At 41.6% G+C, this 13,472-nt stretch overlaps 1 protein-coding gene across 5 annotated transcripts in view; it reads right to left on the minus strand.

The window, feature by feature from the left end:
• pappab (pregnancy-associated plasma protein A, pappalysin 1b) overlaps nt 1-13,472 on the minus strand; it is a 142,025-nt gene that overhangs the window by 84,290 nt on the left and 44,263 nt on the right. For all 5 annotated transcript variants that reach the window (XM_072703524.1, XM_023809601.2, XM_023809602.2 and 2 more), the window contains 4 exons: nt 6,920-7,065; nt 6,463-6,756; nt 5,408-5,600; nt 1,886-2,007 (listed from right to left, as the gene is read on the minus strand). In XM_072703524.1, the coding sequence (XP_072559625.1) occupies nt 1,886-2,007; nt 5,408-5,600; nt 6,463-6,756; nt 6,920-7,065 (755 nt within the window). The remainder of the gene's footprint in view (nt 1-1,885; nt 2,008-5,407; nt 5,601-6,462; nt 6,757-6,919; nt 7,066-13,472) is intronic.

Below are 13,472 nucleotides of genomic sequence, written 5' to 3' on the forward strand. Positions count from 1 at the left end.
AGCGGCTTTACAAGTCTGGGCATGCCTTTGCTCCTGAATGTTAGCCACACCGCTGAGGCAGCAAAGCTACCGATGCTGTCCCTCAGCTGGCTGGTGTGCCGTCTGTCCAATCCGCCGCGCGCATCCCTCAGGATACTATTAATGAGCTGACATAAAGACAAGTTAATGAAGAAGGACGGCCACTGCACTGATACGGAAATATAAACGAGTCACACACAAGCTCTTCACTTGTGAATCATTGCAGCATCACAGTCAAACCATCCTTCTATGTGCAAATTTTATGAGGACAGAAGCTGAAAGAAAGCAATCGATCACCTGATAGTGAAGACGTATAAAACTAAGGGATGATAAGATTTAAATTCTCTGACTGCTGGAGGCCAAAGTCAAAAAATAGAACATTCCAGAAGAGGGGAAAACATGAGTCAACCCGAAATGAGCAAATAACTACATGTCCCTTTTCCCAGTATATGTGTACAAAGCTCCATGGACTTCATTTCATTCTATATTTACGGTCTCTCTTAAAATAAATACATGAGAGAATAAAAGTTTACGGAGATTGTATGACTAAAGTTCTCCACTTTCCAAAACGTGGCAATATTCCACTCTTGGATATCTTCTCCCTCAGCACTATCTATAAATTATTACTACTTAAAGCACCCAGAATAATCTACAAATTGTTTAACTTTCTTAAACCTGCCTTCCTAGTAATAGTATGCATAATTCAGCGAGGAAGGACTGTAAAGTCTTTAACAAGTTTAATTTGAAAGGTCAGTTAAGAAACAGTAGCAGTACATTAAATATGTTTGTGCCAAATGTCCACATTCCCTGGATTTACCAGCTGACGTATTCAGCTTTCCCCAGGAGGTCTGCAGTATGTTTAACCCTGCGGCTAATTCCAGAAACTGTAAATTAGAGTGCAAGGCGAAATTTGCATAAATAATGCCTCTGATTTCCATTTGCTTATAGCTGCATTAATAAAAACAGAGATGGTGTTGGGACTTATAGACCCCCAGGCGGTTGCTATGTGTACGTCTGCTTTTTTTAAATCATCAAACAAATTGCCACCATTGTTTTGTACAAAAAAATGAACTCAAGCTAGCTGGCACATATATGAATAACTATACACATTTATGCTAAATAAATGTGTATAGTTATTCATTATTAAAATGATAAACACATTTCAAGATTATTTATGTTAATAATTATTAAGTAATTAGTAAGTTCACTTTACAATACTCTAAACAGTAGCTCAATGCATATAAAATGTTTTTTCAACCACTTCCATTTTTATTTCCTGAAATATAAAAGTTATATTTAATTATTAGTAGATGATTTTATCCAAAGCTGTTAAAATGTGGCCCATTAACGCAGTTGGAAACTTTAAGGGCATTTTATGGGCACCAGTATAAGACCCCAGCTGGGGCATACTGGGTCATGAGGCTCTGTGCTTTGACATTAACCTGCCTGCTTCCATTCCTCGGGAGGTCAGACCAAGTTTTACTTAAAAGACCATTACATTTAAAGTGAATTCCCAGACTGGTAGCAGACTACACCTCAGTCAGTACAGATGTCTTGAAGGCCCCACTCTTTCTTTGAAGTCTTTCACCAATCGTATGTTGTGGTGGAGAACAGACCACAGCAGCAGTGCGTGTAGCTGCCTGACAGGTATGTGCAAAGCACTTCATTATTTATAAACAGAAATATACATCACAAGTTCTAATTTCTACCCTTACATTTGTTAAGCAAACAAACCAATTCCACTAATCCTAGTGTTTTGTTAACATCATTTACCATCAGATTATCAATGCATGATATTCACAGTGACTCTGACAGCATATGTCCTGGAACAGGAGGACTGAGACTTAGAAATAAAACCTTTTCATACCTTCGGCCTCCCGAGGGCTCCAGTGTCCTGAGGGAGCGCAGGGGCGGGGAGATGAGGAGTTGGAGGCGTATTGCATAAGGACCCTCCCTTCTGTGCATTTATCACATACTGATCCCACTTCTCTAGGAAACCAACAGACAGCCATAGGTACCAACTTAGATACAAAACAAAACAAAGTTAGTGCAGCCTCTAGACTTCTAACTTACATAAAATATTTCAATGCAGATTTGATCACAGCAAAATACGGTCACTTATTTCTTTGGTTGACTTATTTTTCATCATATGCTTCCATAGTGCCCAAAATCTCAAGCGGCGCTCCAGCATCAGCTATTAAAAAGGTCAGACAATCAGCATTTTCACATGTGAGTTTTCAAAGCAGCATGAGGCCAAATAGTCAGTGACAAATTGCATTAATTACAAAAAAATTACTTAATTATTTTAAATAATAATAATAATAATGTGTCATGGGCAAAAATTACAACAACCAATGCCAATCAGACAACTTCATTGGCGAAGAACACTGGTTGTATGTTAAAGCTCACTGAAAAGAGCAGACAGACATTTAGTTTATACAACAGAAACAGCCTAAAATGACCACAGACCTGAATCAGCATCTCTGTGACCCAGTGTCAACGAAAGCTGTACATTGTGAGCTTCAAAAAATAATAATGTAATTTAAAAGAATAAGAATTTACAGTCAGTTTGGAAAATGCTTGCATGTAAAGCCAATGTACAAAAAAATGCATAACCTGGGGTAAGGAAGACAAAACCTGGACACCAAAGAGATGGAAAAAAGTAATAATGTCTGATGAATTATCTTTCACACTTTTTCCTGCTTCTGGACAGGTTTACATTTGGAGATAGCCTGCAGCCCATAATGCCTCTTGGTATGGGCCCTCATTACGCCGGATGGCTTCCTTGCATGGTCATATAACAGCAAAGGAATACGAGGTCATCTTACAGAACAGGCCCAAGAAGGACTGTTGCTGTTCTGATGCCAAACGATGGCCCTGCTCCTCATCAGGTCCTTAATATATATTGTTTGATATTTCCAAAATTTTGCCCACTGTCTATATTTTTTACATTTAAGACAAACATATAAGAATTAATGCACGATGCAGTTAAGAAATAAAACATTTAAAATATTTTCTGAATTACATATGCTAACTAAATATGGAATTCTTTACACCATTTTAAATGTGATCTTATAAATTATATTAAATACCTGAGGATTAATCTGATATTTTTGCATTACACAATGCACAACACTTATCACAAAGGATTTAACAAAAAATGTGACCCTCTTGAGACTTCTTCATCTACTTTAATATAATTTTATTATTCAGAATAGCCAGCATTATGTCTGAGGTAGCATTACATTTAAATCTATTTTTACCATGTTTGGACACAACTGGCATGTGAGAAAAATGTCTGAGGCTTCTTGTGAGTAATTTAAAGGTCAATCCCTCCCCACTGTATCATACAAACACATGCTCCTTTCAAGTTAACTAGGCATGACACCTCCATATGTTTGCATTGCCTGGTTTTTAACACAGTGGGGCAAAAAAGTATTTAGTCAGCCACCAATTGTGCAAGTTCTCCCACTTAAAAAGATGAGAGAGGCCTGTAATTTTCATCATAGGTAAACCTCAACTATGAGAGACAGAATGAGGGGAAAAAAATTAAAGAATTTATTTGCAAATTATGGTGGAAAATAAGTATTTGATCACCTACAAACAAGCAAGATTTCTGGTTCTCACAGACCTGTAACTTCTTCTGTAAGAGGCTCCTCTGTCCTCCACTCGTTACCTGTACAGTATTAATGGCACCTGTTTGAACTCGTTATCAGTATAAAAGACACCTGTCCACAACCTCTACAGTCACACTCCAAACTCCACTATGGCCAAGACCAAAGAGCTGTCAAAGGACACCAGAAACAAAATTGTAGACCTGCAGCAGGCTGGGAACATCTGCAATAGCTAAGCAGCTTGGTGTGAAGAAATCAACTGTGGGAGCAATTATTAGAAAATGGAAGACATACAAGACCACTGATAATCTCCCTCGATCTGGGGCTCCACGCAAGATCTCACCCCGTGGGGTCAAAATGATCACAAGAACGGTGAGCAAAAATCCCAGAACCACACGGGGAGACCTAGTGAATGACCTGCATAGAGCTGGGACCAAAGTACCAAAGGCTACCATCTGTAACACACTACGCCGCCAGGCACTCAAATCCTGCAGTGCCAGACGTGTCCCCCTGCTTAAGCCAGTACATGTGCAGGCCCGTCTGAAGTTTGCTAGAGAGCATTTGGATGATCCAGAAGAGGATTGGGAGAATGTCATATGGTCAGATGAAACCAAAATAGAACTTTTTGGTAAAAACTCTTCTCGTCGTGTTTGGAGGAGAAAGAATGCTGAGTTGCATCCAAAGAACACCATACCTACTGTGAAGCATGGGGGTGGAAACATCATGCTTTGGGGCTGTTTTTCTGCAAAGGGACCAGGACGACTGATCCCTGTAAAGGAAAGAATGAATGGGGCCATGTATCGTCAGATTTTGAGTGAAAACCTCCTTCCATCAGCAAGGGCATTGAAGATGAAACGTGGCTGGGTCTTTCAGCATGACAATGATCCCAAACACACCACCCGGGTAACGAAGGAATGGCTTCGTAAGAAGCATTTCAAGGTCCTGGAGAGGCCTAGCCAGTCTCCAGATCTCAACCCCATAGAAAATCTTTGGAGGGAGTTGAAAGTCCGTGTTGCCCAGCGACAGCCCCAAAACATCACTGCTCTAGAGGAGATCTGCATGGAGGAAAGGGCCAAAATACCAGCAACAGTGTGTGAAAACTTTGTGATGACTTACAGAAAACGTTTGACCTCTGTCATTGCCAACAAAGGGTATATAACAAAGTATTGAGATGAACTTTTGTTATTGACCAAATACTTATTTTCCACCATAATTTGCAAATAAATTCTTTAAAAATCAGACAACGTGATTTTCTGGATTTTTTTTTCTCATTTTGTCTCTCATAGTTGAGGTTTACCTATGATGAAAATTACAGGCCTCTCTCATCTTTTTAAGTGGGAGAACTTGCACAATTGGTGGCTGACTAAATACTTTTTTGCCCCACTGTATGTGGCCACAATTCTAGCAGGGTGGAAGAAAACGTACCCTTGTATTCACTTAAAGACATTCTCTAAATTGATTCCAATTCCACACTCATAAACACTCTTTTGTCATCGTTCTATCATAAGGTTTCCTTGGGGCAGAGCGCTGTTTTTCTCTTTATGTGCAGGATATTCTGATACGTTTTTCCTGATAATTATTTTCCATATGACACAAAAACAGATTAGTAAAATAATTAATGCTCAATGTGAAATGATCAATGGGCGGGTTTCAGATACACGGCCTGTAGGTGATAACTTTGCATGCCTTTAGGTCCCTTGATGTCACGCCGCGTTCCTACAGGTGACGGCGGCCAGCACGGCCACACAGCCTCTTCTTGTGCGTCTTATTTTCACCTGTCGTAGAAGCGCCCTGTGATGGGCGGGAACCACTCCAGCAGCAGCGCATTGTCTTCCTGCTCCAGCACCTGGGGTGCCATGGGCACAGGTGGGGGCTTGCTGCCCGCCTGCCAGGACTGGTAGATGAGGTCCAGGTAGCAGTGCATTCTAGCCACTTGGTTAAGTGTGAATGAGTCAGTGCAGTCATCGTCTACAGGAGAGAGAGAGAGAGAGAGAGAGAGAGAGAACCGTGAGGATGTGCCTAGGAGAGAAGAGGAGGAGTAGGAACAGGCATAAGATCTATGATGGTCTGCTCTGATCACTAAAGCTATGGCGTGAGAGACGGAAAAACCTGCTACAATAGAAAAAAACACAAAGTGACCTTTTCACATTCAGTTCAGTCACAATATAAATTGTCCAACCATCTAAGCATCCATCCATCTTCCAATCGCTCATCCAGCCCAGGGTCACAGGCAGCCCATCCCAGGCAGCAAAGGGCATGCGGCAGGGGAACACTCTGCACGGGACGCCACTCCATTGCAACACAGAATATAAATTATACACAATGCAATTTTTCAGCTGTTTCAGCAGTCTTTCTTTTTAAAGGGTTTGATCTTGGCATAAATGTTCCAAATGAGTGAGGTACTGAGGGAAGAGTGAGACACAAACAAAAAAAGTGATCTAAAGAAGAGCACTGGTGTGCCGTACAGAGGGCCTTTTTAAAGCTGGTTTTTATTCCATGCATGAAGTTAATAACAGCGATACACTTCGAAGACCAAGGCCAAACTGAACTTGCTCCACCTATGTTAGCCTGGGTGCAGTAAACAATAGGAGAAAAGATTCTGTAAGACCTTTCAATGTCCACTTATTCTCAGGCGCTGCACTCAGTCTCATACATCAGCTACACATGGTGTCAGTTAACGGTCGGAATAGCGCTACCAGTTTCGCAGAAGAGCTTTTCAATAAAAAATCAAGAAGTTGATCCCAGCATCTCTCCTTCAGTTAAACAGTGTTCAGCAAACACAACGCAATCATAGATGCATCTCAGATCACACACAGCTCCGTTTACCCACCTGCGTAACTCATATAGTTATTATAGGGAGTTTGGGTGAAATGACGCCGGCCACAGGTATCGTTTCCAGGCTCAGGGTCCCTGCAGTGTTTGTACTTGGGCGTGGGGTTGGTATCAGCACACAGGTCTCCTGTCTCCAGGGAGGGCTCTGTCTCCCAGCAGGCATCGTTACACGACTCGACCTCAGAGATCCCTCTGAAGACGTGGTAGAGGCCCAGACTGTGACCGATCTCATGGATCATGGTGTGAGTGTGACCAAAAGTGCCATAAAAGGAAGGATTCAGCACAATCCCACCTACAAAGAACAGGAAGCACATTTCGATGTAAAAACAATGACTCGTTCCTTATTGTCCATAAAAATCTAAAAATGTATTTAAGACTCTCGATGACTTCACCAGATCATCTCAATTCATAGTAATAATAATAACTACAATTATGCGATGCACGTTAGAACATACCTAAATGTGTTAAAGCTTCTTTATCCCAGGGCCAGGTAGCAACCCCAGCCAGGTCTTCATCCGTGGAGTTGGCAAAGAAGATGTTGAGATGTGAGGAGCCATCCAGATTCAATATCTCTTTGAGCTCTTTGACATCCAGAAACGCTCTAGTGGAGAGACAGAATTGAGCATAGATTAAGCCCTGCAGGGTAATTCCCGATCAATACAATTTAAACACGATCCTTATTATTCTTATTCTCCTGTTTATTTATTTCTTGTCAGGCTACTGCTCTGTTTATATACATTCAGGCGTTACTCACTTGACTTCAGCCAGCTTGACTTGCACTGTCCTGTGTTTTGCACTTTTAAAATTGTTGTGAATCCCCCCCCCCCCCCCTTTGTCACTTGCTGTTTGTCACACCATGGTCCTGGGGGATATTATCTCATGCCACTGTATACCTGTGTATAGGCGGTATGACCATAAATTCCACCTGACTTAATGCCTCATTATGTAAATAAACTCAATGTCAATGCTTTAGCTTCAGGGGACTATTTGTCTGTCTGTCTGTCAGTCTGTCTGTTTTCCTGTTAGACAAGATCCCATTGAACCTGGCACAGAGATTTATATGACGTGAACTAAATGGTTACAGAGAGGGTTTCTAGTCCATGCTTGGTAATTGCAAAAAGAAACAAGCAAACAAAGACAAACAAAAATAGGTCAATTTTACGATATAACAACAGTACTAAACTTTTTAGATTTTGGAATAGATTCAAGTGCTGTGCAGGGTGCCGCACTGACCTGCGTTATTGAATAAGACAGAAAATGAACAATCGGCCCCTGCCTTGCAGGCAGTGTCTGGCTATTTCTTGGGGAAAGTGGCATCCTGTAAATGCCTGGCCCAGATGAGCTGCCTATCACATGAGGAAAGACTTATTACGAGTGAAATCTGAGCCACGCTGGGAGGCCAAGTCTTCAGGGTCAAGGGTCACTGGCCCTGTCTAGTTAGGAATGTAACATGTCATCTGGTCTGCTGTAACCATCTACCCTCTAACATACTAATTACACTTTTTCAAAGTCGGTCTCCATGTTTCCTTAGTGTCCGGAGCGTGCTAAGTGCCAGATGTGTGAATCCGAAACAGAGAAGATGCTGTTACAGGGCAAGAGGAAGCACAGCTGATCCACAATGTTATGGTAAAACAACAGCAGGACACATCAATCTGTATGCCTGCCGGCCTGCCTTGTTGTAAGTTCTTCCCAATCTACAGCTGTCGCGAGTGTGCACCCTTCTCTCAATCATTTGAAAAGGATAACTCTTAATTATATGTAGCTGTTAATAGCCTCTGTTATGCCATTCACAGATACACAAAGCTGGTGGGTAAACCCATACATAGGAAAGAAAAGTGTGAACAGCTACAGATCAGCATTTAAACAACTTCACACTCAGTCATCACAATAAGATTCTGAAGCAGCTTTCCAGTAACACTCAGGTATGAATTTTCACGCTTGGATTCGTTGATCAGTAATAATTTCTATGCATCTTGCATTGTTAAATTTGGGAGAAACATATGCTCCAATCAGACTGTCTTAATTGAAAGTGACTTTTCAAATTTTTGTTATTATCTTTGGATTCCACTGACAGGGGAAGACTTAGACAAATAGTTTTACCCCCCCCCCCCTTACAATGCTGGAACAAGAAAAATAAAAGACATGCCCCAACCCCCAGGACAGACACCCTGAAAAACATCCATAACCCCTGCACCACCCGCAAACACTCCCAACTTGACTCTTTGAAGGTACATCTGTTTGCCAGCTCACTCTACTGAGTCGTGGATGAATGGAGCTGGGGTGCCGGCCGCGACTGAGGGCATAGCACAGCTTTCTGTCTTCCTGAATGGTCACATGTGCGTGATCTCGAAATCTGAAGGTAAATGTTAACTTTTGATCCAGTTCAACAGGAAGTCAAAAGGTATCTCACCACAGGAATGATAAAAAAGCCTTACAATAACACTCTACCACTGCTGTTACATTATGGCTTGTGGAAATTTTGCTGTTACAAGCACACAATATTAAGCATCTTTTCACAGTCATCTAAAATATTTCTTTGTTGAATAATAATTGGAGATTAAGTAACTGTCCTGGATCATGAGCTGAAAGTTGGAAAGCATCTTTCTTTAATTCATATGTTTTATATACTCACATAAGCACACATACTAATCTGAGAATTGTTTTTGTGTGATGAGTAATCACTGTGAGGTTTGTGTGACACAGCGGAGCAGATACTCTGGGTTTATGTATGGAGATAGCACTTTCCCCTACCTGCGCTATGTATAGGATATTGCATTTTTGTACATTTCCTACCACCTATATCCCTAAGAATATCCCTACATTGCAATTATCACCCGCTCCAACTTACACTACCCAAAACAGTTACAAAAACATCTCTTCTACAGGTTCTAGGAAACAGCTTCACATAACTCTTACCCATGCATAAACAGTAATAGAAATATTACCTATATATAATTACTATTACAATTCTATTCAGTATTGCTATTAATTCTCTTTGAAAGACACTGTCACCACAGATTAGATATTCCCATACCCCTCTTTAGTAGCAGGCGAGACTGAAGAACGTTCCAAAGAGTACCCTGTTTGACTTGTGTCTGATGGGGTCACATTAAGTCCTTACGAAGAACAAAAAAGCTACAAACTCCCAGAGCTTAGGATCTTTGTGCAGGATTAAAAATAAAAGATGATAGAGTTTTCTCTTTCTCATAAGCAGCGTTTTAAGTGAGAAGTTGTTACACAGGGGGGGCATTATCAAAGGACAGCTAAGGTCAGTTTATGGAAACCAGGAAGCTTGCTCCGGGGCCAGGCCTATGGAGAACACATGATATAAGGTTTCCCTCCTAATAATTTCAGGAATTTAATTATTTCCTATGAAAATATTTGGCTGGCTTTTTGGCTATGCAGAAAGGGAAGAAAAGGTCATAGGGTTTAATGGGGAGAAGAGTCAGACAGCTATGGAGCAAGCAGAAAGTGATACGCATGTCTCTGCATAGGTGTACGGTGCATGTAAAATTTCTGCTCTTTATCTGGGTGTCTGCCTATGCGGCATTCTGTGGAGGAAGCAAGTTCCAATGGCCTCTCTAAAGCGGTGTGCTCTGCCAGTCGTGTTTGGCCTGGTGTCGGAAGTACAGCATGACCCCCTTATTGCAGCCGCTCTCCCCCAGGACGTCTTGCTGATTCCCCGCTATAGGCAGAGCACAGATCAGGGCCCGGGGCTCGGCCTACATTTTCACATGGGAGGAGCCCCTGAGGAGAGGGAGAACATTTTCCATTCCTTTCACTTCTGCACACTTTAGTCAAAAAAGGGATTTAAATCATCTTGAAAGACAAAAAGGGGGAGAAAAGAACTCCACTGAATGCAGATGTCACCGGAAATCACTGCTGCATGAATAGCTGCAGCATGTAGGAATGCATGTTGATGCATTTATGCTTAATACCAGCTAAATGAATGATTATGGCTTCATCCATTTACACCCATATATTATTCATAAAAACTCATAAAATCACCTGGCATGTGGGGCCTTGCCCGCTGTGTGCGCGGGACCTGGGGCACACCGACTGGGTGCTGCTTGCCAAGCAGCCCAGAGAGCCATAAATTGGCAGCGCCTCAGCAGCCTTGTCACCAACCCCATGAACAAAACAGCCATCAAAGCAGCCACTCATTACCACTCTGGCCACAAGCCCTGAGACAGCAGCAGATATCATGCTGCACTGCAGCCCAATGCAACCACTCAAAAGGGGAGAAACTAAAACAGACACTAAATGTATCAGATGATGTCATTTCCTCCTGGAATAAAAGTGCTGCAGTTCTGTGCGCTCCTGTTCTGGAGTCATTAATAGGGCACGCTGTGCATCTTTTTCTAGCTATTTCGTTATCCGCTGGCTGTTACCCCGGTATGCATTGGTGAAATGCAACAGAAATTCACTTGTCCTGTATTCAAACTGTCAGTTCTGTCAGCGGGAGTAATAGAAATGTGGTCTCCGGCCTCTGGCACATCCAGCCGCTTGTCCCCTGATGGCGAACGCCGAAGGCTGGGGGATTATGAGAGTGCAGAATTACGGTGTGAAGGAATCTGCCATCACACCATCACACCACCCGGGAGAGCATAATCCTGACGCGACTCAATTTTTATCTAAGGGGAGAGAAAGCACAGGCGATTCATTTGCGCGAACAAACGCATGAATAGACAGTGTGACCAAACAGTGAAAGACAGCGGCTCTAGGTGTGCGGACAGAACGAGGCAGTCCTCTACAAATGCCCGGATAAAAGCCTTTGCCAGGCCGATCAGAAAAACTCTCCCACCAGTTGTGACTCACAAGACTTTTTAATTGAAGTTCTCCAAGAGAATAATAAAAACTTATCTGAGAAATCTCAATGGCTCTTATGATTAAAGATAAATTCTAGTTGCAGCACATTATCGCACATTGTAATTCTTTTTTTTTTCTCGTTTTCTGGCAGTCGTTAGAGTGATTTATTAATCTACCAGGTTCCAAACCACTAAATGAATTTACTGTTAGACTTAAGCAGTCTACACTTGTTGCTATTGAGAGCACATTTTATTCTGCTGGAAACTCAAATTAAGAACAGCGGGAATGGAGAAAATGCTCCGATCGTGATGATGTACAGATAATATTTTGTGAATCGTTTAGGAGCCTTGGCACTTTGGCTATTTATATCGTTATAACGATAAGCAAGAAGCCATCATGGAACCTTCTCCTTCATGTGACAGCCTGTTTTATCCAGTAAAAGTTCAAGCTCATTTGTCACCACTGGGCTCTTTTCAGTATCGACCTGTCAGCAATCCTCCACTGCACAAATTAACAGAAAGTCTTTTCCTCCTTTAACTGGACTTACTCAGAGGAGCTTGGTATTTTACAACCTGTAGTCTAAATTTAAGACCTTCTCATAGTAAACCAACAGATGTTAATGGCTTTACCTAACAGACGATTTGGTATAAAGCGAGCTTTTAACACCTTTGTTTTAAAGAGCTGAAGGCCCAGTAAAAATCCCCTGCATCCCCCTTATCTATACCGGCATACATCACTGATGTCCTGACAGCATGGGTTTAAGGTTGAAGCTGCCGGTGTTTGCGGGGATTTTCACTTCTAAACAACTATAGTTAAGTCAATTGAATAATAATCGCAGTACATTTCATGGAGTTATTGTGCAATTATGCCTTCTTAAGTATCTATTTTTACCTGAGGAATTAGCAGAGATACAAAACCCTATAAATTTGCTTCAAAAGGTAATCATGTGGGAACACCAATGCCACATGGGTGGAGATACTCTCCATGAAGGTCCACATGAAGATCCAAATCACCTGCTGAGACATTAACAAACTACTGTATGTGTGCAATGTTAACCCAATGCTGTCCAAGCAATTAATTATGCTCCTTTGAATACAAATTCAGAATATCTTTTGATTACAAGCTTTTGCTATAGCTCTTCATTTAAATGCATAGGAATAATCAAGGTTTCATTATGTTTATCAGTAACCAGAGTCGGGTAATTCAGGTCCAGAGAGTGAAAATCCAGACCAAGATTTTGTTTCAACCAACCAGTTAAGTATAAGAGTTACGGTCACAGAGTACTCATCTGGTTGGTTGAAACAAAATCCCGGTCTGCCAGTTACTGTATCTGTGGGTAGAGTTACTCTTTAACTGACCCATTCTGACAAAGTCACTGTCCCTTATTAATTCAAAATAAATAATCCTCTATTGCTACTCTCATGACTAATCATAACCACTGCAGCTCCACAGTCATGTTGACATTAAGTCGCTGTGCTCATCGTTACTTGCTCATAATGTTCACTGTTCGTACAGAATTCCACAATCAACAAGGAATGTAAAATGTTTGTTATGCAGCCCTCGGCAAAGCACTCTAGACATTCCATAATCAAAGAAAAATAAGTAAGCACTTGGAAAGCTTATCTTTCTGACTGATACACACGAGTTCTTTTCTTTGTCCGCTTCCTTCTATGTTAACACGCAAATGCGAGCTCATCTGTATCTGTCACTTTCAAATTCTGACCATTTATCACTGAACATGTACCAATAAATCACATATTTATATAATCAGCAAAGCCGTGGTGTTACGAATCCTAAATGCTTTAGCCACAGAACGACAGCCAGCAAAACCTTAGCTTTCAATAGGTAACATGACTGTTCCACAAATAGTGCAATATGATTTAACACTAGGGGAAAACATTTCATTGGGATATTGGAGGATAACTTTGTGTTATATAATTCACTCTAACCGCTTCATGCTGCACCATGTGATATACAGTAGACGCATCTACCCTGTAGCATGCATAAAAGGCAATCCGTGCTTCTCTAAAATCATCCTGGTTAGCACCATGGTGTGGGACGTCAAGCTTATCCCAGCCAAGACTGGGCAAGAATGGGGGTGACAGTCCATCATATGCTAGAGCAGTGTTTCCCAACCCAGTCCTCGGGGAACCCCGGAAAGTCCATGTTTTTGCTTCCTCTCAGCTCCCAGTGCACCTG

Source organism: Paramormyrops kingsleyae, chromosome 2 (assembly GCF_048594095.1).
Source record: "Paramormyrops kingsleyae isolate MSU_618 chromosome 2, PKINGS_0.4, whole genome shotgun sequence".
Classification (NCBI taxonomy): domain Eukaryota; kingdom Metazoa; phylum Chordata; class Actinopteri; order Osteoglossiformes; family Mormyridae; genus Paramormyrops; species Paramormyrops kingsleyae.